The following is a 26,478-nucleotide window of genomic DNA, read 5'->3' on the forward strand; positions in this document are numbered from 1 at the left end:
TTAGTTTCATTTCAGTAACTGACTTTTGTGAACCCTGTGCTCTACCCAGATTAGATTCCTTTCAGTTCCCAAAGATGTGACACATGTCCAAAACACCCTGTCTCTGCACACTCATCTTGCTGTGTGAAGTGTTCTTCTCTTTTCTGTCCAACATCTTCCATTTCACCTTATGAGATGCAAATTAAACTGTACTTGCTTTCTGTGTAGCCTTTCCTCATAACCCCTGCTTACATCATTTCATTTATATATTGCACAAACACCTCTCTCTATGATTACATCATATCATGATTTAATTATGATTCTACATCCTTTGCTAGACATGAGATTTTCAAATGCAAAAAACTGTATCTTATTTGTTTTTGTAATTGCAGCATCTAGTATATCTAGTATATGTCTGTCACAACCTAGGCACTGACAGACAACAAAGATATACCTTATGGGAAAACACCCATAGACCCTTATATACACAGGTGCACACTTGCACATATACACATGCACGCTTACACATGTACACAGAAAGAGACAAAATTCACCATAGACAGTGGGAGATACAGAAAATAAAATATTAACAACATGGCCTAACCAGGCGGTGGCTCAGTGGATAAAGCATCGGACTGGAATGCGGAGGACCCAGGTTCGAGACCCTGAGGTCGCCAGCTTGAGCGCGGGCTCATCTGGTTTAAGCAAAAGCTCACCAGCTTGGACCCAAGGTCGCTGGCTCGAGCAAGGGGTTACTTGGTCTGCTGAAGGCCTCCCCCCCCCCCCGTAAAGGCACATATGAGAAAGCAATCAATGAACAACTAAGGTGTCGCAACAAAAAACTAATGATTGATGCTTCTCCTCTCTGTTCCTGTCTGTCTGTCCCTATCTATCCCTCTCTCTGACTCTCTCTGTCTCTGTAAAAAAAAAAAAATTAACGAGCACTCAGAAAAACCCATATAACAAAGAAAAAGAGACATTGAACACAGAAAAAGCATAGTCTCTCTTCTTTTAAGGAATAATAGAAATGTGAAAGTTATGTTATGCTTTTACAACAATAAGCACATGAGTGGACAGCCACTTTTACAAAAAGCTAGATGAAATTAGGTCAGCTGCTATAAAATACAGTGCAATCTAGGTTGTATAATCGAAACCGAGATAAATTAAAACAACTCAGAAAAACTAAAGCAGATTGAACATGACTCACATGGCATTCAAGTACACAACAATGTGCAATTGAATTGACTGCATATAAACAAACTCATATAGAAGTAAACAACACACACATTCTGATTAGATACCTCTTCCACACTGAGATGTGCATGGTGCTCACATAGCTCTGGTCTCTGGTCACCCAAGCCAGCGTCCTCACAATGGAAAAGGTGAGAAAGGTGGGAGAAAGCTCAATCTCAACACCATGTGATTACACACTGCGCATGATTATAATCATCTCACACGGACAGTCCTCAGTGCCCTGATCTGTGCTGACAGCTATTCATTCTCTCAGCAAACACTGAACATTTACTCTGGCCTTTACAATTTGCTAAGGACTGGGTCACCAAGAAGATGGTCCTTCCAGCATTAGCACCTATTTTAAAGTTTCTAGACATTGGAGTCTTGAAAGTCTTCATTGGGAAACATCACTGCTCTGTTGGTTTCATTGTATGACAGAGACAGAGTGTTCAAAGAGGCACAGCCTTGGCTTTATGGAAACTTTATGTTCTTTGTTATCCAACTCATTAATTTTACGGAACCACCCTACAGTTTGTATTTCCTGTTTTTGTTCTCTTCAGATGCCAGGAGGCAGGAACTTCATAACCGTTAAAGATCAAGAGTTTTCTTTTTCAATGTTTCAGCATATAAGGAGTCTGTGGGATAAAAGAACAGATTAGCAGCTTGGGGGTCTAAACTAGGGCAGTAGAATAATGAACACTACCTGAGTGCTTAGGAGCACAGACACACTGACTTGGTTACTTTTTAATAATTAAAGGTACCTTCACTGCTCCCACTGTGGGGACCGAACTAATAAGGCTAATGAGTAACTGCCCCGCAATGGCTGAAATTCCCATAAACTTCTTGCACTTGCATTTTTTGCAAACAAATCCTACATCTGTCTCCAAAATCAATGTATGTAGGGGAGGGGTTGTACATGCAAAGAGTGTATATGTGTGTGCATGTGCATGCACATACCTGTGCATACATGTGCACAACTCACCTGATCCTAGAAAGCTTGTTCTTTCTCAGCTCACCTTGCCTAAAGCATCATCCACTTTTTTCCTTTAAATTTTACTTATAAAGATTCTAAATTATTAGAACATGATGTATCTAAGCACAAGCCATTAAAATATTCTCACATCACATGTTCAAACTCTTATTGTTTCAATATCCAAAGAAATAGAATTTCAGTAAGCTTTTTTTTTACTACACATAAAAAGTGAATAAAGCTGGAAAGATTTAAGATACAGCATTAAATGTGAAATTCAAAAACTCACTACTTATTGGAAGTTAAGCAGGTGTAAATTTAATTTATTTAATTATGCACTTTAAGGAGCTCAATAAGCTTATATTCCTTTACTAATCAGAAAAAAAGCAAAGCAAAATATTCAAAAATGCAAATGGAAATTGGGAGACATGTTATGTATTTGTTTTATTCTACACAGCTTCTATTTAAAAAAATAAGAGCAAAATATTTGATCAAAGAAAAATTTTATAGAAAATGATCTCTTACTAAAAAGGAATAGGGCATGACACGTGACATGGCCATATTCAACCACTTGGTGTCCAGAGTGGCTTTCTTGTCTCCGTAATGTAATAAAGCTCCAGCAATGCCATCTGAGGGGAATTGGGTAATCCATATCTCTAGAATGGGATATCCATGTTCTTGGGCCTACAGATCACAGCAAATGAATCTCCACAGCCCAGGCCTCAGTCATTCCCATGAGCTTCCTAGAAACTCAACTCTGCCTATATTGGAAGCAGATATTTGGGGGGAGGGCTGCTAGTCACACCCACAGTACTGGGATGACCCAAGAGAAACTCAAATTCATTCTTCCCATCTATATCCACATTGACACTTCTGCTAGAAAATTAGGAAAACTTTGTGCTTATTTGGTCTCCAACTCTTATAAAGCTGGAATATGGCAATACTGAGCCACTGGAAGTAGCAGTAACTGAAAAATTAAAAATGGGCTTTCTAAGGGTGTCCGATTTCCTGATTATTTCATAGATTTAAATGAACTCCTTATGAGATCTTCATTTGACATCTGACAAAATTATTCTAACATTCCTCTAGAAGAATAAGGCTCACTTTTAAAAAAAGAGGTTGTGCTAGCAATTGTTTTTAAAAAATATTATGACTACAAATATTACAGTGTTAAAACAAACAGTATACTCTAAAACAACCCTTATGTACAAAAGAAGTTAATATAAACTAAAGAGCATATCTTGGATCAATTCAACCTCTCAAATTGTTAAAGTTGATGATTCAGAAAAGTAATTCAGGTCAGAGCCTTACCGCATACTATTTTACATATATGTAAGTTATCACTTAACTGATCTTTTGGATAGAAATTAATTTTCAAGCATAAAAGTAATTTTTAAAAAAATCACAAAAGAGAAGATAAGTTTGACCATGTATACTTTTAAAGCCCCTGCAAATCTATCTCCCTCAAAAAAAATGAAAGCACTAATTCAAAAGAATATATGCACCCCTATGTTCATTTCAGCTTTACCTAAAATAGACAAGATTTGGACGCACAAGCGTCCATCAGTAGATGAGTGGATAAAAAAAAAGTGTGGTATGTTTACATAATGGAATACTATTCAGCTGTATAAAAGGAAATATTACCATTGCAACAACATGGATGGACCTGAAGAGCATTATGCTAAATGAAATAGCCAATAAGAAACAAAGAAGTGAGTACCCTATGATTTCACTTATATGTGAAATCTAATGAACAAGATAAACTAACCAACCAAATAGAAACAGACGCATAGATAAAGAACAGACTGACAGCTGTCAGAGATGAGGGGGGTTTTGAGGCTGGGTGAAAAAGATGAAGGGATTAAGCAAAAACCAAAAAAAGCCGAACACCTCATAAACTCAGACAACAGAATGGTGGTTACCAGAGTAAAGGAGGTGTGGGGGAGATAGGAGAGGGTGAAGGAGGTGTCAATGGTGATGGAAGGAGACCTGACTTGAGGTGGTGAACACATAAGACAGCGTACAGATGATGCATTATAGAACTGCACACCTGAAACCTATACTATTTTATTAACCAATGTCACCCCAATAAATTCAGTAAAAAAGAAAATAATAAAAAGAGCTGCATAAATATACTTAGCATATAGGGAGCTTGCAAATCAGTAAGAACACTATTATTTCAAAATAAAAATGAGCATGGTGCAAAGATATTTTACATTATTTAGTAGATAAAAAATGTTCTGCCTTACTATGAGTTTTAAAAAGTCAAATTAAAAGAACACTGAGAAACCACTTTTCACTTTTTAAGTCAGCAAAATAGTTGACATGATTAATAACTCATGTTGATGAGGTTACATACAGTAAGCTAGGCACTCTCCCACACTGACAGCCAGTGTACAAATCGGTGCAAGTTGTGCAAAGTAATTGCATTTTGACAGTTTGTTCTAAGAACCCTTTAAAAAGTTCATATCCTTTGACACGATAATTCTACTTCTAAAAATCTGTTTGACCAAAATAAGGAGATGAGCACCAAGATTTTGATACACACATTAATAATCAGCAAGTGCTTTCTGAATGCCTGCTCTGTTCTGGGCCCTGTGTTGACAGTTGTGGTGAATAAAATAAACAGAACTCTTGCCCAGTGACCATCTGTTACATAAAAGGATGTGTATTGTGGTATTTCTAGATTCAAACCCTGAAAACAATCTAACACACAATAAAGGAATGAGTAAATAAATTATCATATGTTCATAAAATAGAATATTATAAGGGCATTAAAAACAAGTTTTGGAAAAATATATGACACAGGAAAATGCTTGTGTTAAAATGTTAAAAGCAAAAAAGTCATGATGCAAAACCAAATATATACTTTTTCCACAATTATAAAAAAATATATGTTCATAGAAAAAAGACTAGTTGGAAATATTTAAACATGTTAACATAAATAATCTATGTTTTTTTAAAGTCATAAAGCCTGGGTTCTAGTCTCAACTCCACTGCTTAGATGACTTAGATAAATTCAGTTAAACCTCATAAACCTTAATTTTCTAATTTGTAAAATGGAGCTGTAATTCTGGTCTTGACTGCCTCCCAAAACTCAAATTAGATAATGCATGAACGGGAACTTTGAAAACTAAAAGCTCTAAATAAATATCCATACTATTATTTTCTTAGCAAAGAAGAATGATTAGATCTGAAAGACTAACTCCCTTTCTTCCGCTTGTTTACATGGAAAATTCCTATTTAGTATAGTATCTCCTCCTCATCTGTGAGGGATATGTTCCAAGACCTCAGTGGATGCCTGAAACCAGGCAGTATTGAACCCTATATATATTGTTTTTTCCTATGCATGCATAGCTATGATAAAGTTTAAGTTATAAATTAGCTACAGTAAGACATTAACAACAACAAATACAATAAAACAGAACAATTTATAATAAATACTGTGATAAAAGTTATGCTCTGAACATATGTACCCTGATTTAACAATGTCACCCTATTAAAATTAATAATAATAAAATTTTTTTTAAAGTTATGTAAATGCAGTCTTTCTGTCAAAATAACTTACTGTACTATATTCATCTTTTTCCTTAAAGAAAGCACTTATGACTTCCCTTTGAATTGCCAACGTCACTACTCTTGTGCTTTGGGGACATAATGGAGTAAAATAAGGGTTACTTGAGCACAAACCCTGTGATAGACCATCTGATAACTGACACGGCTGGGCAGTACCTGCAGCATGGATACGGGACAATTCCCGTCGGGGGCTGGACAGAGGAGGGCAGCGTGAGATTCCATCGCACTACTTAGAGCAGTGCACAATTTAAAATTTATAAATATTTTGGGAATGTTCCCCTTAACATTTTTGGATCACCCTTGTCCAAGGGTAACTAAAACCACAGAAAGAGAGATGAAGATGGGGGGGCACTATAGAGTGCTCACTTTGGTGAAGTTCTTGTTGACTTACCCTGTTGGACCCCAATCACTTGGTTTGCATCTTTGCCACATACTGCGTGCACTATATTAATCCACATTCAATGGCCAGGTATAGTTCACCTGGCGACTTTCTTTTTTTAAATCTGGAATTATATGAACTGGGGCTACCTAGAGTTTTTTAGCAATTTATAAAACTGCCATTTCTTCATTCCCATCCTAATTTTTTTGCCCCAAAGATATAAAGATATAACAACTGGACTGCCATAAAATCAAGTGATCTCTTCAGAAAAATATTCCATAATCCCTCTAATGGGTGACATCTGGATCTTAAGTATTATTCCCACCACCATTACATTTTGAGGATAAACCTTTCTCTGAGGCAAAGACCACCCACCTGATGCCTTGTGAGGTACTGTTCCCAGCAGAGGAACATTGACGGTTGGATCTGCCATGATGCCTTTATCCAGAGAGCGCAAGGACAGGAACTCATAGAAGTACTCTGCCTACAACAAAAGGCATTGTCAGTACCAAGGAAACCACAGAGAGTGAGAAGGTACCTCTCAACTCATCATCCCTTCAATGGGAGAGTGACATTTTTCACTACAGGAACTCTGGAGCACACAACGTATAAAATCTTGTGTAGGCATAATTCAGCCTCCTGGGCTTTAGAGCTCTAGAATTAAGCTCTCTTTGGAGAAAAGTAATATTTCAAAAAACATTAATAACATTTATAAAAAATATCCCTTTTAATTTAAATAATATTATTTAGTTGCTGTCTCTTAAAAGGATTGAAAACAAATGCCCTTGAGGAAACAAATGGTGTCAAAACAATCAATTAACCCTTAAAAAAATCCACCTTCACCTCTTGAATAATTTTTTAATTATTTTCAAATCTTCAGTGAGTCTTTTGATCAGAATTTGGAAAGCTGTAATAATAATAATAATAAATAATTAAAGCAGAAATCTATTGACAAAAAATGATATTAAAGTCCAAAAATTTTTTTTCTTTTTCTTCTTTTCCAAGTGAAAGGTGGGGAGATGGAGAGATAGACTCCCACATGCACTCTGACCAGGATCCACCCGGCAAACCCCGTCTGGGGTGATGCTTTGCCCATCTGGGGCCATGCTCGCAACCAAGCTATTTTTAGCACCTGAGGGGAAGGCTCCACAGAGCCATCTTCAGTACCTGGGCCCATGTGCTCGAACCAATCAAGACATGACTGCAGGAGGAGAAGAGAGAGAAGGGGGAAGGGAAGGGGTAGAGAAGCAGCTAGTCACTTCTCCTGTGTGTCCTGGGAATTGAACCAGGACATCCACACACCAGGCCAATGCTCTACCACTGAGCTAATCAGCCAGGGCCTAAAGTTCAAAATTTAATGATCTCACTGTTAACATTTTTCTGTGTCATTCCCTTCGAGAGGTTTATTTTTAAGGTCTCAACTTAATTACAGAGAGAAAAGCCTAAAAATGCAAAATTCACCATCATAATATGACAAGCTATAAAGTATTACATTGTGAACATTTTCATTTTCCCACTAGGTCTAGTTGAAAAAAATGGTTCCTGCTAATTGAACAACCATGAAACATTGGAAGTAGTGATGCCTAATCTCACTGTAGAGCTATATTTTTTATTGTTAACTGATTCTCAACTAGGTTACTAGAAGAGTTTGGAATGGAAACAAAATAGTCTCATTTGGAATACAGAACAATCAATATATAGGGCAGATGCTAAAATGAGAGTCATACAAATTGACCGATTCTGTAGTTATCTGTAGAGATAACTAGAATGTGGATGGGTTAATAAATGAAAGTAATTATATAAATATGGGCTAGAGGAATTTAAAAAAAGAATATGGTCTTTCTTATATGCAGTATAAAATTTATTTTCCGACATAGACAATATTAAGAGATTTGTAGACATTCACACAACTTTCTGCTTTAAAATGACAGTATCAAATGTATTCAGTTATAAAATCATATGAGGATGATATATTTTTAAATAAGTTTATGAGTTTTTAAAAAAAATATTTTTTTAAGATTTTATTTATTCATTTTAGAGAGGGGAGAGGAAGAGGGGGCGGGGAGGAGCAGGAAGCATCAACTCCCATATATGCTTTGACCAGGCAAGCCCAGGGTTTTGAACCAGTGACCTCAGTGTTCCAGGTTGATGCTTAATCCACTGCGCCACCACAGGTCAGGTGAGGATGATAATATAAAGGGATGATGACCTCAGTTGCTATAGGGGCGTTGTCTACACTTGCAGTGAGGTGAAAAACACTTCCTGGTTTCACCGGGTCCAAAGGAACACATTCACTGACCAAATTCTCACTGCAGCCCTTCTTTGAGTTGTAGCAGTGGTTCCAGAAGACTACTCTGAAGGGTCCCCTAGGAGGGTAAAATTTTTGTGAATTTTCAAAAATTTATTCATTAGGAGAGCTCTGAGGATAAAGGATCATTCATTAGACAGACAATTCCTACCCCATCTAAGGGAAGGCAGAAGATTGTAAGAAATCTGTTGAAAGAGTGTTGTCAGGAAATGTAATTCAATATGGAATAAATTCCTTTAAAAAAGAAAACATTATTTCTGTTCCTGAAGGAAAATGAACCACTATTAAAAGTTGTTTTTCATAAATCCTGGTATTTTAAATGACTTCTCCCAGCTATACTTCCCTTTACACTTTACTGATAATATTTATCATTTAACATTTTGTTCCAAAACATATATGAACAAATTGAGTGGTAGATGTGCTTATAATTAATAACTTTGGATTATTTATATTACCAAGTACAGTAATGACAACTAGTGACAATGACACAACAAGCATCCATGTAATATATACCATGTACCAGGACATATTCTAAACATTTGTATTAACAGCACATATAATGATTGAAAAAGCATTTTGTGAATGAAATGCAAACACTTATAAATAAAACATTTCAGTGGCTATATTATTTCTAATACCCTCAAATAAGTTATTTATTGTTCCATAATTACATCTTTTGACTTTATCACAGAAATTAAATCTATGTTTATATGAGTAATAGATTTAAAATTACATTTATATAAACTAATAAAATTTTTTTTCTTTTAGTGGGCCATTACCTTTAATCCTAGTTCACACTAGGCAGGCGAGAAATACACACAGTGGGAAAACACTTCCCTTTCCATTCAGGGCTCCCAAAGCCACTGACTTATCCGAGTTTCCTAGAATCAAAGGTTTTTACCTCATCAGCCTTATTCACCTCTGTTCCCCATCTCCCTCTCTCTGCACCAACTCTGCACAAACTGGCTTCTCCTTCAGTATTCCACCATCTTGGCTGCCTGTCTGCTGCAATGCTAATTTCAGGAACTGAGCATAAACTAATAAAATTTCAGTAAGTTATTAAAATCAAATTTATTGGGATGACACTCAATAATATTATATGTTTCAAGTGTACGATTCTATAATACATCATCTGTATATTGGATTGTGTGCTCAGCACCCAAAGTCCAGACTCCTTTCATTACCACGTATCTGACCCTTTTTACCCTCTTCAACCTCCCTCCATCTCCCTTCCCCCCAGTAACCTTCATACCGTTGTCTGTATTTGTGAGTTTTTTGTTTTGTTTTGTTTGTTCATTTGTTGCTTCCTGTTTTATATCCCACATATAAATGAAGTCATATGGTTCTTGTCCTTTTCTATCTGACTTATTTTGCTTAGCATGACATTCTCAAGATCCATCCCTGTTGTCACAAATGGTAGTATTTCATCTTTTCTTATGGCTGAGTAGTATTCCATTGTTTATTAGTACCCCAGTAAATTTAAAAATCATTTTATGTATAATAAGTAAAAGGATGAAAGATTAGACAAAGATTAAAACAATAATTGTTTTTTCCCTTTCTCTTTTTCAAATTTTCTACATGTGATTCCATATTTTTTATAGTGAAATAAATACATTTATTTAAAAACAAACATTAATCATGTACCATTTCAGTTCTAAGTGCCCAATGATATTTGTATAATTTTCTGATCATAGGTAAAATAATTCGGAGTGGCTGAGCTCATATAATAATTTCATTTAAAACTCTTAAATGTCTCCTTGAGAGTGCTTCAACAAAACCACACATACTCACTATTAAAGCAGCTTCTGAATGTATATTCAAAGAACCTTTGATGATGTTCAAAGAATGTGGAACTGAACGAATTTCACTCAGAGTCCAGAAATAACTCTATAGAGCAACAATTTTCAACCTTTTCCATCTCATGGCAGACATAAACTAATTACTAAAAATCTGTAGCATACTAAAAAAATATTTTTTGCCAATCTGACAAAAAATAGTATAATTTTGCTTCATTCACACTAGATGGCTTATTGTTGTGTTGGCTATTGTCATATTTTACTTGAAAATCTAAGAAAAAAGAGGTCAGTACCCCTGACTAGTATTCAGATACTGCCTGTTTTAAAGATTCTTGTGGCACACCAGTGTGCTGTGGCACATGGGCTGAAAATTGCTGCCATAGAACATTTGGGTCTCCTGTTACAGCTTCCACAGAGTTCACTATGCTCAGTATCAAAGTTTGTAATTAGTGCTGGCATGACTGCTCAATGTGATGCCTTCAGGTAGGCTTAGTGAACTTCTCCAGACAGCCAACATTCTGATCTTATCAATAACAAATTTCACACTACAGAGGTTTTAGGGTGTCCCTCTGAGCTCTTTGAAAATCAGTAAACATCGTGTTTTTTTTTTCCTGCAGTTCCCAGACTGTCTCACAGGCCACAAACTGGTTTAATAGTTTCTTACTTGGATCTTACCAGTGAAAGGCAGTTGCCAGAGTTAACATTTTTGTTTGTCTTTCTTGTTAAAGATGGTAGTGTTTTTATAATGTCTGAAATATATAGTTTTTCATACTTGGTATATTTTTTAAAAAGGTTTTGTCCATGTATTGTTTGCATTGCCTTATTGAGAATTCCAACTTGAAAACTACTTAGAAATTGACCATCTCTTTATCTCTTATCTTTCACTTCTTCATAATGAAGAGATCTACCCAAACCACCAATACTGTATAAATACTTCTAGAGATAATCATCATCATAAGGTAGAGAGAAAATCTATTCCTCTTTGAACTTAAAAATTGAAATATTTCCCTCAAAATCATAGAAAATGGCTGATGAAATAAACGATAGATTTGTAATGTCATATTCTAATTTCTAGGCAGGACTCTGTTTTTCCTTTATTTATAATATAATAAATATTCTAGTCCCAAACCTCTCCTTGAGAGAAACTTATTTGGGGTCAAAAATCCCCCCTAAATTGTATGCCAAAGAGAACAGAGAGTCAGCTTTAAAGTTCGGTAATGAGTTTCACAAATTGTAGATTTATTATTTAGATAAAAGGCAGTCAGAGCATTAGCTGCAATAGGAAGGTGCCATATTGGAGAACATGAAACCTCTATTAGGAAAAAAGTACATTTTGTTTATTAAATGACACTAGTGGAAACTCAGGTAGAGGCAAGTAGGGTGCTTATTTGGGAAACACATGAAGGATTGTCTTGTATTCAAACAAAGAATAGGTCTACTTAGGAGAATAATTCACTTCTAAATGAAATTGGTGAAAAATCTTTCTGGCTTGGTTTGCCATGCAGTAAATTTTCTTTTCATGGTGAAGTATAAAAGCCACACAAATTTTTATCAAGAAAAGAGTGTTGGAGGCCATTTAACTTGTTTCTAAGAGATTTGGCTGAATATTAGGATTGTTCCTTCCAGAAATGAGGAAGATATCATTTAAACAACAAAATGGAACAACTTATAAGGCCTTCTCCCTGGCACTTTTTTTTTTTTTGGTGGGGGGGGGGCGGGGTAGACATGCAAAAAGGAAGCAGAGAACTGTATTAATCATTGGGAGGAATGGAGAAAATCCAGCATTTCTTTTCCACCTTTGAAGTTCTGGATTTATGGTATATTACTCTAATAAGCACCATAATTGGAGGAACCTCTGAGTTAAGGTTCTTCATAAAACCATGGAGGCTCTCATAAGAGCTCTCAAACCTCTTTTAACTTCATGTATCCTGATGCTGACCTAGGTGCTCATGGGAAAACACTGAAGCCATAAAGGTATCTTATTTGTCCCAAAGATAATTTCAGGCAGTTTAGAGATGCAACACATACAGATATCTTAAGGTTTGAAACTTTAGAAGTAATTTTTGTTGCATGTTTATTATATTCCAGTCACTGTTCATCTCATTCTCATAACAACCTACTGTTTTTATAGCATACAAGTGTGTCCAGATCAGCAGGGCATGGAGCGTGAGAATTACTAAAGGGATATAAAACAGCTTCTATGCTGTATGTGCAGGACAAGAAGAAATCTACTGAAATGACTAAGAAAGAAAAATAGTTCAATATGAAAGTCCCAAACAAAACATATCAGCATGCCCAAGGCTTAAAACAAGCTGACGCCTGAATGTCTAGACCAAAAATTGCCAGATCTCACATTCTTCCTCAGCATTTTTGTCACCTCTGCAAAATTTCATCCTTCAAACTCAAAACTCATCATCCTTGGATTTTGTCACACTGCTGACTCTCTTCCCATGTCCTGATTTTTTTATATTTCCTCATTAACTCTCCTCTTCTCAGCTCATGATTGTACAAAATCGCTAAGACTCTGACCACAGCTCTTCCCTCTTTATATTCTGCCATAACATTTAAGCACTCTCACAGATGGAGTTATTTCCTTTTGGGCAACGATGCTCAAATGTGAACAATTCACACTGTCTCGTGTCTCGTGGCCGTGCTTGCCTGCATGGAGCCTAATTCGTTATCTTGACAAAGCAGCTTCTCCCTGATTTCTTTTTATCTGTCAAAAGTGTTGTTTTTCCAATAAGAAAGATAGTGAAACTCAGAGTTGTTACTGTTTCTTGTCTCTACCTCATCTCCCAAGAGTCAGACACCAACATCTTATTTTTCCTCATTACACATCTTCTGATGCCGCCCCTTCCTCTCCTTCCCAGGGCTTCCATCCTAACTCAGACTTTATTTCCTCGTGTTGGTGTTATAACATTTTCTGAACTATGCATCTTGCCTTCCTCTTTAAAATAGCTGCCATAATATAAACTAAGATATCTAATTAAAACATAACTTTTGCCATGTCACAATCCTTTCCTGTCTCTCTCAAAGATAAGGTCTTTAGCCTGGTAAATGTCCTAAAGTCTGGCTGTAAATTGTATTTATTTGGTTTTTTTTAACTTTAATTTTTCAATTACAGTTTACTTGAAATATTATTATGTATTGGTTTCAGGTGGACAGCACAGTGGTTAGACATCATGTCCTTTACAACGTGTCCCCCCCCCCCATGTTTCCTGTACCCAGGTGACACCATACATAGTTATCACAATATTATTGACTATATTCTCTATCTTGTACTTTACATCCCTGTGACTATTTTGTAACTACCAATCTTTACTTCTTAATCCCTTCATCTCTTTCACTCAGTCCCACATCTCCCTTTCCCCTCTGGTAATCACCAGTCCACTCTTTGTGCCTGTTTCAATTTTGTCCATTTATTTTTGTTCTTTAGATCACTACTCTCCAACAGGAGTCCTCTTTAGGAACTCAGTTGTCCTGTTCTGAACATACCATGGCCATGCTTCTATTCTGGTGTTTTCAGCTATATTGACCTGTGATAGGACTTAAATCCACTTGGCCCTTAAACATACACCACCATGCATTATTATTAAACTTTTCACAGGGGTAGGTCATGCGCCATCACATACATTTTGAATTCTTTGTGATTAAGGATGAGGCCGCATATTTTTCTAACATTCTATTGGTGAGTCACACAGTATTGTGCACAAACAAGATATTTAATAAGTATTTGTTGGGTGAATGAATGATCTACAAAGAAGCATGCAGATGCATAAGGCAGGGCATTCCTGAGCACAAAGTTGTGGTGAAATGGCATTAGCCTCTGATTCCACTGAGTGCTAAATTAGTTTTATAGGTCAAAAGATTTTATATATATGTGTGTGTGTGTATAGGCTTTATTGTGATGACACTGGTTAATAAAAACATACAGATTTCAAGTGTACAACTCAATGACACATCATCTGCACATTGCATTGTGTGCTTACCACCCAAAGTCAGATCTCTTTCCACCACCATTTATCTCCACTTTGCCGTTTCCACCTCCCCTACCCCTTTTCCCTCTGGCAATCACTATACTATTGTCTGTGTCTTTGTGTTTTTTTCTTAATCCCTTCACATTTTTAACCCAGCCCCTGAACTCTCTTCCCCTCTGACAGCTGCCAGTCTATTCTATGTATCTATGATTCTAGTTCTATTTTCTTAATTTTTTTATTCATTATATATTTTATTTGACTCATTAAAGTGAAATCATAGGGTACTTCTCTTTCTCTGACTGGCTTATTTCACTTAACATAATGCTCTCTAAGTCCATCTGTGTTGTCACAAAAGGTAAGATTTATATCTTTTTTTTACAGCTGACTGGTATTCCACTGTGTAAATGGACCACAGCTGTTTTTATCCACTCATCCACTGATGGGCACTCAAGCTGCTTCCAGGTCTTGACTATTGTAAATAATACTACAATGAACATAAAGAGTTCATATATTCTTTCAAATTAGAGTTCTGGATATCATCAGAAATATTCCCAGAAATGGAACTGCTGGATCATAAAGCAGTTCCATTTCTTTTATTTTGCTGTGTGTCTAGTCACCACAGAGTATTAAAAAAAAAAAGAGCAATCAAGGGAACATTAACAACTGATACCCAGCCAATGAGTAGTTTCTATCTATTTTATGCTTGTTCTGGGACAAAACATAGGTAATGAGGCTCTCAGAAGAATGTAAGCAGTGTAAACAAGGTCCAGTTCTAAAACATGACTTTGCCCAATGCTCTTCAGGTTCATCACACCCACTTGGGTCTCTTTCTATGTTATATAGAGTTGTAATTTTATATAGTTTATATGTTTAAAAGTTTATAAATTTTATAAAGTTGTATAAATTTATATAAATGTTGTCTTCTATAGATCACAATATGTAATTGCAACATCACTCGAAAACTGAAATACCAATGATGACTTTTATCTTGATTTCTTTTAAAATTGGCTCTAAGAAGAACTTCTTTCAAAAAAAAAAAGGAAAAGCACCTTCTTTTGCAGAGATTTAATTTTTTTACTAGTCTTGGCTTAAATTCACATTTAAGTAAACATTGCTTAAAGAAAGAATCTCAGTCAGCCTAGTTCTTCTGTCCTGGTAATCGGTTTTATTCATATTAGCCCATAGAGAGCTGGGTGGAGTTAGTGAAGTTATTGGAATATAATTGTAAAGGCCATATTAGCTTTACTGACAAAAGTACTGAACACAGTATTGTGCTGAACACCACACAATAGGGATAGAATTAGCAATTCTGTTTTTATTTTTATTTTTGGTAACAGAGATAGAGAGACAGAGACACAGAGAGAGACAGATAAGGATAGACAAACAGGAAGGGAGAGAGATGAGAAGCATCAATTCTTTGCTGTGGCACCTTAGTTGCTCATTGATTGCTTTCTCATATGTGGCTTGACCGAGGGGGAGGGGGGCTACAGCAGAGCCAGTGACCCCTTGCTCAAGCCAGGGACCTTGGGCTTCAAGTCAGTGACGTTTGGGCTCAAGCCAGCAACCATGGAGTCATGTCTATGATCCCACGCTCAAGCCAGCGACCTTACACTCAAGCTGGTGAGCCCGCGCTTAAGCCGGTGACCTTGGGGTTTTGAACCTGGGTCGTCTGCATCCCAGTCTGATGCTCTATCCACTGTGCCACTGCCTGGTTAGGAAGCAATTCTGATTAATCAACATTTGAGCTACTTTGCTTGTCCTTTAATCTGCTCTAAAGATGTTCTCCTTCTTGACTTCCTCATTCTTGTCCCTGCTTCTATTCGTGTGTATCAATAAATACCGGTAAGGACTGAGGGTCAGGGCTGTCTCATGAAACCTGTATAGGGGATTATGAGGTGGTCTTCCCTAGGTCCCTTGGTGCATGCCATGTGGTCTCCGAGTAGTCATTGTCTCTGTGACATATAAGGGTAATATTAAAACTTAAAGTCCAACTAAATACATCCAAGATGAGAGGTTTGTAAACTAACACAGGCAGGAGATTACACGGTTTGGCTTCACATAAATCTGAAATACCTAAGACATTTCTATTTTTTTTTTCTTCCTACAGTTTGGAATCACCATTGCTCATGCAAAGCAGAAACAGACCAGGACATCTGACAAATCACTGGCTCGTCCCTCTCATTTAAGATATGAAAGCAACACAGTGCTGTATTGCTCTTTGGATTAGATAAAACCCAAAGCTAGAGTTTTTAGTTTTATTTTTTAAAATGTATTCATTTTATTGAGGAGGAAGGGAGGAGGGAGGGGGGGAGGGAGGGAGGGAGGAGGGAGGGGGAAGGGAGGGGGGAGAGAGGAAAAAGAGAGGGAAGGGGGAGGAGCAGGAAGCATCAACTCCCATCTGTGCCTTGATCAAGCAAGCCCAGGGTTTCAAAGCAGCGACATCAGCGTTCCAGGTCGATGCTTTATCCACTGTGCCACCACAGGTCAGGCTAGGATTTTAGTTTTAAATAGTGAGGGAGGGATCACAAGGAAAGCATTGGGGAATGGAAAAGTTTTTTTTAAAACTTTAAAAAAAACGTAAGCTCTGAACAAAACATAGTCCCCATTCAGCACACTGCTTTTACTAGATTGCCAACATTGCCCATGGGAAGGGCAATGTAGGCAGCAGTGGGGTTTCTGAAAACTTCACTCCTCATTAATCCTCCAGGCTTCTGGGAGGAGAATGTCTGCCCTAATTCAAGCATTTACATAATTTTGGGTCAATGCCAGTTTAACAGCTGGACACCAAGAAGAAGGGCAGTACTAGGCAACTGTGGGTGGGATAAAAAGTAAGGGACCAAGGAAAGAAAATTTTATTACAAGGGGAACAGCTGGCACTTTGGGGACTAGGGGCAATCCAAATGGAAGATGTGGGAAAAGAAACAGTGTGGAAGATCTTGGGAGCACAGATGTCAGTTTCTCCTGGATACTAAGATAGAATAATTACTGGAGAATAGGAGAGGGCTAATGAATGCAGGTGTTCTAGAGGTGGTAAGAGAGGAAGCTTTCAGTTCTGAAAAAGGAAAGGAATACTTTTTCTATTTTTTTGTCTCATCTCACAATTTATATTTGAATATTTCTTTTATTATATCTTCAGAAGCATCAATCATTGGAATTCATTTATGGGGGGGAGATAATGTGCTAAGAGCTATTTCTCTAACAATCACTTAAAAACTGAGCCATTATTCTTACATCTCATGAGGTACATTTGTTCTTCATCAGTATCTCATCCCTTTGTTCTCTCTCCTTCATGCAAGGCACATGGTAGCATATTTCAGCACACCACATTTAAAAAACAGAATGACATTTATAAAATGTACAAATAAATTTGGGGAGCAGATATGCATAGCTCTAAAGAGGCAAAATTAATGCTCCATTTCTCCCCAGAGTTCTTTATAATGTCTTATTATCTCTAGGGGTATAATTTTACTTTATTGATTAAAAAGTAAGTGAAAAATTTTAACTGTCTTAGAAATGTCAGGAGATATTCCCAGTGATGGCTTTCAAATGATTTAACATTAGGTCATATTTTTCTTAGTTTCAGCTTCAGGTAGTTTTCTGAAATGCCCTGATATATTTTTTATTGGATCCACATGGACAGTATTAACTTACTTTTTTTGATAAAAACCAGAAAAAAAACCCCATACTTTTAACTTTATATTTTGAAAAAAAAAATGCATGAAACTACTTTGATAAAAGGTATAAGATAGTCTTTATTTTGACTTCTTTGTTCATATAACTGCAATTTCAGATTTCAAAATACTGCATTGCAAGATATATCCAGTAAACATTCATTTTGTTTCTATCCAAAGGCCAAACAGAACAAAATAAGTTTATAACTTTGTAGTTACAGTTTTCTAAAGTCCAAAATTTAGGGAAGAAGTCTTAGTAGCAGAAGACTCAACTAATAGTCCTCACTAATTGTTTTTATACTTCAGAAAAAGCCATTGCCTAGAACATAAAGCCTTTTTAATTTTCAAGCTCCTCTAGATATCTGCTGTTTTAAAATTGTTACTCATACATGCACAATTCATCTTCCTTAAGAAAAAGAGAAACTAAGGGGAAACCTAAGCAATTCCCTAGAAAATATTGATGATGAAAATCCATAATCTGAGGACTGGCTAAACCTATGTGGCCAACTTCAATTGCCCCCAATACCTCTAAACCTCACTAGTCTCTCCCAGATACACATAATAATTCCACAGATTTCACAAAGTCCTCTGCCCCATTTCTTCTACCTTCACTCAACTGGTGACCTCAAAGAAAACAGATTGCTAGATCTGAATCCTCTCAATCTGTCCTACATCTGCCTACAAAAAGGCCACATCCATACTCAACCCTGCTTCCTTTTCATAGCCTCTGATGTTGGCTCCGTAAATAATGTCATCTCTCCTTATATGTATTAATATGATGAAAAGGTTAAAAACCTAACTCTGTCTCTACCAGGCTGTGTTTCTTCCTTCCTGGCATTACAGTGCTTCCACAGGAGCCTATAATTATGACCTCGGTTTTCTTGCTCAAGTCTTCAGCTTAACACAGTATGGCTTTTGCTCCCATTACTATTAAAATATTTTTATAAAAAGTCACCATTGACATCCAAGTTATTAAATCTATTGAACACTTTTCCACTTAATCTCTCCTGTAGTCTCTGAAAATTTTTTATTAAAATCAACTTCGCTTTCACTTATTTTTTTTACCTATCAATATATATAGCACCTACAGTGTCTTTGAATTTTCCTTTTCGTTCTCCGATCAGTCCTCCTCTAATAACCTTCATGTGCTTCACTTTGTATAATTGCACTTTACAAGAGTTCTGAATGTGGGCCCAATGCACCCTTAGAGAATCTATAGCTTTATGTTCATATGTATATGTCTCAGGGGAGAGCAAACCTCAGTTATACCATCATATTCTTAAAGGAGCCCAGGACTCAAAAAACAGTTAAGAACTACTGCCTTAAATGTTGATGTTTCCAGGAAAAAGTTCTTGTCTGCTCTCTTGCTTCTTCTCTGTTCTTGGCGTGTCTTATTTGTTTCTGTGACTTCACACCTACATTTCAGTGACCTCTCATTTGTAATCTCTAGTTTTCACCCTTCTTTTGAGCTCTAGATTCATACTGACAGCAGTCTACCAAACATCTGCCCCCTGTGACTTAACTTTTTGAACAAAACTCATTATCTTCCCAGTTGAAACTGTTTACTTATCTTTCATGAGACAGCAAGCACTGTATACCTGATCTCCTGTATACATAAACTTGTTAGTCTTTCCACACTAACTTTTCTTTCACCAAACATCTCCACAAACTCTCATTAATTTTCAGATCTATTGTCTTCTTTTTCTTCCTACTATTACCACCAAAATTCAGACATTTCTCACCTATTTTTATGTAATTGTCCTTAAAGTATCTCCCCATTAACTCATGATCTCAAGATTTATCTCCCTCTTTTTAGAAATACAAATTGGTAGTTACAAAACAGTCATAGGATATAAAGTACAGCATAGGGAATATAGTTAATAATATTGAAATAACTATGAATGGTGCCAGGTGGGTACTAGAATATCAAGGGGAACATTTTGTAAAATATACAATTGTCTAACTTGTCTGCTGTATCCCTGAAACTAATACAAACTAATATTGAATGTCAACTGAAATGGAAAAATAAAACATTAAAAAATATTTATCCCCTCCAATCTATACCATCATCCAGTTTTTCTTCCTAAATGCCAACTGGACATTGTTGGTGGAGTGTGGCAGCAGAGGTTTCTAGACAGTGGGTGAACCCCTAAGTAGAAAAGAGCAGCCTGGAGATTTCTGGGTGTTGGGGACTGGAGGAGGGTGGTCCAGGGGTTCCCACAGCCCTGAAGGCCATCGGTCACGTGCTGTGAGTATAGGGAGAAAAGTTCAAAAGAAGAACAGGGGATGTGAAAATAGCCTAAACCATCTTTTCTTTTTATGCTTATTGCAGGTGAGAGTCTACAGTTCATGTTAGAAGATGTAGGCAAAATTGCAATTACCTTATTTCTCTGGCTTTAAAACAAATTAGACATGTCTTATCAAACTATTAATTTACAAGATATTTAGAGGACAGAAGAACAAGTAAAACTACCCCACAAAGATGTAATCAGCAAAACCCAGGTTATGGGAAACTTCAAAGACCAAAAACTCAGTTTACACAACAAAAAACTATAGGAATAAAAAAATGAGAGAGGTAGATGGGAAATCTATAGATTAAAAGAGACCTAAAAAGACTTACCAATCAGTTATAATGTGTGGACATTTTTCAGATGCTCATCTTTTTAAATGTATGGCATTTATGAGAGACAGTTGGAAATTTAGTTGGATATTTGACTGTATTAAGAAATGATTAAAAAAAAAATTTTTACTATTCATTTTAGAGAGAAAAGGAGAGAGAGAGAGAGAGAGAGAGAGAAGGGGAAGGAGCAGGAAGCATCAACTCCCATATGTGCCTTGACCAGGTAAACCCAGGGTTTCATTTATTTTTCTTTCTTTTTTTTTTTTTTTTGTATTTTTCTGAAGCTGGAAACGGGGAGAGACAGTCAGACAGACTCCCGCATGTGCCCGACCGGGATCCACCAGGCACACCCACCAGGGGCGACGCTCTGCCCACCAGGGGGCGATGCTCTGCCCCTCCGGGGCGTCGCTCTGCCTCGACCAGAGCCACTCTAGCGCCTGGGGCAGAGGCCAAGGAGCCATCCCCAGCACCCAGGCCATCTTTGCTCCAATGGAGCCTTGGCTGCGGGAGGGGAAGAGAGAGACAGAGAGGAAGGAGGGGGGGGGGTGGAGAAGCAAATGGGCGCTTCTCCTATGTGCCCTGGCTGGGAATTGAACCCAGGTCCCCTGCACGCCAGGCCGACGCTCTACCACTGAGCCAACCGGCCAGGGCCCAAACCCAGGGTTTCAAATCAATGACCTCAGCATTTCAGGTCAATGCTTTATCCACTGCATCATCACAGTTCAGGCTGATTTTTAATTATTTTGAGGGATTTAAAAAAAGATATCTTTATAGATACATCAGAGTTTCTCAAAGACGGGGATTACAACTTCAGTACTACGCACCTTGCTTAAAACTGTACTACACAATATAAGCAATAAATACTAGTGACTGAAACCAGTATTTAAAAATAAAAAGCCTGACCAGGTGGTGGTGCAGTGGATAGAGCATTGGACTGGGACACAGAGGACCCAGGCTTGAAACCCCAAGGTCACTGGCTTGAGTGTGGGCTCACTACCTTGAGCGCAAGGTCACTGGCTTGAGTGCAGGGTCACTGGCTTGAGCGTGGGTTACTGGCTTGAGCATGTGATCATCGATATGATCCCAAGGTTGCTTGCTTGAGCCCATAGGTCATTGGCTTGAGCAAGGGTTCACTTGCTCTGCTGTAGCCCCCTGGTCAAGGCACAAATGAAAAAGCAGTCAATGAACAATTAAGGTGCTGCAATGAAGAACTGATGCTTCTTATCTCTTTCCCTTCCTGTCTGGCTGTCCTTATCTGTCCCTCTCTCTGACTCTCTCTGTCTCTGTCACAATCCCTCCTACCCAAACATACTATCTGTTGTTGTCTTTGTCAATAAAGTCTCTATAGCCATACAGGTAGGTGAATATGAATGTTAGAAAACTTGTAAATAACTGAACAAATATTTGGCACTCCAGCAGAAGGAATACTTAGTGTCATGTAGCCCCAGTGTGATGGTACCTGGAACAATCAGGGAATAACAGGGAGGCCAGTGTGTAAGACCAGAGTGTTAGAGGCACTGTGGTTCTGAGTAACTAGCCAGAGGGAAGCACTGCCCTATCACAGGCAAAGGGTCAGATGCTCCAAGGGCACAAACCCAGGAATGGGCCCATGATAACAAGACCAGCTCTAAACATCCTCTGAGGCCAGTTAAACACTGTGGGTGACATCAGTGCTCTGCCTCTTGTCTCTTATCTCTCTTTTCCATGTCCCTCACCTGCACATCAGCCTTCCAGCCCTGGAAAAGCAGGAGGGGGTCTAGTGAGAACAGGCAACCTTGGTGCCTTCCAGGCTGCTGTTAGGGGTGGGAAGGAGTTTTAAATACAAGTAAAGATCAGAATTTAAACTAGGAACAGATATGGGTATTTTAATTATTGAAATGAGAATAATCTCAGCATTAAAGGAATCAGAAGACATTTTATTATCTCCAGCTGACTAGAGACATTCCAGAATCTGCCTGAGGATTCATCTGAAGGCCCAAGGAGGAAGCAGCCTGCGTGGTAGATTGTAGGGGGTGCCATGTGAGAGGAAAGGTTGCTCTGTGATTATCCACGGTGGCATTCTGCTATTTGGTGTCACAGTTTAAAGCCCTTAGATCCTTGTTAGGATTTTAAGAATGAAAGAGGAGGCAGCATATTTTCCATTGTAATGGCAGCTAAACTCATAGTCTTTCTATTTTGCCCACTTAAAACATGCCAGAATATTGGGACAAACCTGAACTCTCCTTTATTATTTTTTTATTATTATTTGTTACAAACAGTTTTCTCATTTCTAAGAATTATTTTCCGTAAATGTTTTAGTACTTGCAATTCCCCTTCTTAGCTGTAAACCTAGTCGGTGATAATCATTCTCTTCTGTGTCATCTTTTAGTGATGACTGTTGCTCTGATGCGATGAGAGAAAGATCATGCACATGGGTGGGTTGATTTAGCTCCCGGATGGTCTGGAACATCATTAACTCATACTGACTGATTCTGCCCCTGGTTCAAACATCTAAGCCTTTGTTCTTGGGGTTCAGAGGACAGCTTTGAAGTTCAGGATAAAGCTCTTCTAACACACCATTACCAAAGAATAACCTTTTGATTATGATCTCATGAAAGTATTGAATATAATCAATAACTTACATAAGTTAAAACCATGGCAAACAGTGACGGTCCTGTAATTGGACCTTTATGAATCCCATATGTAACAATTTCTGTATTAGCTAGCAGTCTTGCATAATACATATATCTCTTCTCCAAACATAGTCGTTGAACTTTCTTAAAAGGCTATGAAACTTTTCACAGCTACTGTCAGCCTTGAACTTCTCAGGCCCCTAAGCTAGGGTGTGGGCACCTAATGGGCAGGATTTTGGAAAAGCTTAAAAGAATAAATATTTCACCCAAATCCATTACACATACATTTGTGTAAGGCAATTTAATCAAAGTCAGTAACTTTTTACTTAATTGCCTTCCTTGTGTGCTTTAAAAAATACATTGGCCAAAAGAAAAGACTTTTCCAATAATCATTGTTAAAAACATAAGTGGAAAATATACTCATTTAGCTAAGGTAGGCTCTCATGTGAAGTTCTCAAATGACTGGGACCTGGCGAGGAAGCCATTATGTCATTATCTACATTATCTAAAATTTATATTTACTTCTCTCCCTCTCTCTTTCTCCCCCTCTCAGTAAAATTATACTATTATTCAATTTAAAATGTAAGTGTTTAGGTGTAACTTAATTGGCTTCACTTTGGGAAGAAGGGCAGTAAGCTTACAAGAGAATATTTGGAAAGAAAAGTAACGGATCCAGGCCCACAGTAGTTTAAAACAAACAGGCAAACAAAACAAACAAAAGAACCGCCCAATTTTTCTGATCTAAGAGGACGAAAAAGTCTGAATTAAAGGAACAATTAATGACAGAGTAAAGATATCCAGAAAAGGTTAGCCTCATCTTTTTGGACTAACCATCAGGTCTTTAAAGTGAAATGAGTAGATAAAAGCCAAAACCAATAAGTAATAAGGGTATATATCAAAGAAGTTATTTTTGCATTGTGACCTGCTCCCTCTCAACTAGTACTATACCCACCCAAGTGTCAGCTGATTCAGTGTTATTACCTGTTATCATAATTTTTTTCTTTTAAAACATATTTAAAGGTTGCCAAAGCTAATTTACAGCCAATTAATATGCCTTTAGATTCTTTAGTTCAAAATATCATTGCTAAAGTAATCTTTTTGATTCTACTGTCACTGTAGTACTTCTTCATATGAAAATATGTTCATATTTTCAAATTAAAATTTTAACTACTGACTCAACTCATTCACTGTCCCCATCTACATAAAGAAATATGATATTGGCCTCATATCTCCTCTATGTGTTTATATTTCCTAAAGGCAGAGACATATACATTGGTAAGTAACAATTTACCAACCTATTTTCAATTGCCCAATTTTATTTTATAAAATTAATCTCAAATGTCTTGCACTCACGGAAAAGAAGGGATGATCAAAGAAGACCAGTAACACATATGGGGAGAAGGAATAGGCTTCTAACATCTTCATTTTGACTTTCTTTAAAAGTGTCAGTGAACTGGTTTTGGTCCACAGTTGTGACAGATGACAACAAGCTACAAAAAAAGGAAAAGAAATGAACCGATGGGAAAACTGGATTTTTGCAAGTTGGTAGGGCTGATTTGATCTGAATCGTGATTTGTATGACTATGTGGAAGCTAAAAGGCACTGAGAAATGGGTCTCCTGTATTCACCTTCTTTTGTGTGTGTGTGGAAAAAAAAAAGAAAAAAGATGGCTCTGGAAATTACAGACCAGACAGCATCAGCATCTATCTGCTTTCATGGCTTTTTTAATATCTAGAAGAATAACCTAGGATTCCAAAATGGCGACAGAGTTAGGCAGAGGTTCCAACTGCCACCTCCCAGGACCAAATTGGATTACAACTTAATTTAAGAACAATCATCTTGAAAAACCAACTTTGGACTAAAGCAAGCGGACTCTATAACCAAGGATCACAGAAGATGCCATACTGAGACTGATAGGAAGGGCAGAAATGTGGAAAGGGCTGCTCCACTCCCAGGAGCGAGGGACAGCTGAGGGTCCAGAGGGACTTGTACTGTGGGGAGGGTCACCCTAAGAGGTGTGGGTGCTCAGCCCCAGGACCAGAGGTGAAAAGAGGTGCCCACACAGCATTTGGCTGTGAAAAGAGCCGATGTTTCTGTCTACAAGAAAGAGACAGGAGCTCTCAGAGACGCAGGCTCCATCTTAAAGGATCCACACTAGTCACTTACCTGAGGCACTGGCAGGGGAGGGCTGAGAGGACTAGAGTTGAGTGAGGAGAGTGTAAATAAAGTTGGAGGCCCAGGGAGAGACATTTTGGGGGGTGGCCACCAGAACCCCTGTGCTGAGTCACTCTCCAGTACTGCAGTCATCATCTTTCTTGGGTGGAGCAGTCCCTCTGTGTGGCATCACCCTGGGGGAAAGCAACTGCCCCACTCTCATGAATCTCTCCAGCCTCACCCTATGGAGACTAGGCTGTTCTGAGAAGCTAGGAAGCAGGGGGCACGTCAGTGACTCAGTTTTCTGGTGTTTAGGTTGAACTATCCCCAACACACTCCCAAGTCTAAGATTGGTGCTTCCACCTCACAGGAGACTCAGTAGAAACTGTCTAGATTGTGAGCAGACCACACATCTGGGTCTCAGAGGCCACACCCACTGGACTCCTGGGGGCCACACCTTACTGTGGTCTATGAAAAAAGGACAGACTGACATCTGAGCCAAGGGGTGGGAGACACACACATCACCCTTCCTAATCCCTGAATTGCCCCAGGGTCTAGACTCTACCAGAGGTTTTATTTCAGTGGCTGAGCCCAACAAGCAGCCAGCAGACAGAGGTTGCAAGGAGGCTGGCTGATATCAGGAAACCTTGGCCATTTGCTGACCTTCTCCTAGGTCCAGTGTGGGTAAAAGTCAGTCTAGATGTGTGGCTTGGTATTTCCATGTGCACCTGGCCCAGCAGAGACAGCCACAAACTCTGGATTGTTTGTAGCTCCAAGAAGGTTGCTGAGGGCCAGTCACAGGCAGTACCCCCACTGGTCTGTGCCAGGTTCCCTCCAGGGAGGCCCAGGGCCAGCACATCCAGAGGCCAGCTGCAGAAAGCATTGGTCCAGGACCTAACGAATCTTGCTGGTGGCATGTCCTACTAGATGGCTCATCGGACACTGGGCCCAGCTCAGGCAAGGTCCACTTTCTGTAATCAGCACCAGCACAGTGACTCATGATGACTGGACAGGGTGGAATTTCACAGTTGGCTGGCCTGGGTGCTGGATATCCTGCTCCACTGGGATATGTTCCACAGAGGGAAGGGAGAGGAGATTGGAGCATGGACATTCAAAGTATGGGTCCCTGTGAGCCTAGGGTCTGGTCAAGGGGCTTAGATACCTTCTGGAGGGGGCACAGTCAGCCCCAAGGGAGGACTCCCT

General features: G+C 38.2%; 1 protein-coding gene across 1 annotated transcript in view; it reads right to left on the minus strand.

Moving 5' to 3' along the window:
- The window catches only part of WIF1 (WNT inhibitory factor 1), a 107,359-nt gene that overhangs the window by 32,548 nt on the left and 48,333 nt on the right, over positions 1–26,478 (minus strand). The window contains exon 3 of the mRNA XM_066369842.1: positions 6,513–6,621. Within this exon, the coding sequence (XP_066225939.1) occupies positions 6,513–6,621 (109 nt within the window). The remainder of the gene's footprint in view (positions 1–6,512; positions 6,622–26,478) is intronic.

The sequence above is a fragment of the Saccopteryx leptura genome, chromosome 2 (genome assembly GCF_036850995.1).
Source record: "Saccopteryx leptura isolate mSacLep1 chromosome 2, mSacLep1_pri_phased_curated, whole genome shotgun sequence".
NCBI lineage: Eukaryota > Metazoa > Chordata > Mammalia > Chiroptera > Emballonuridae > Saccopteryx > Saccopteryx leptura.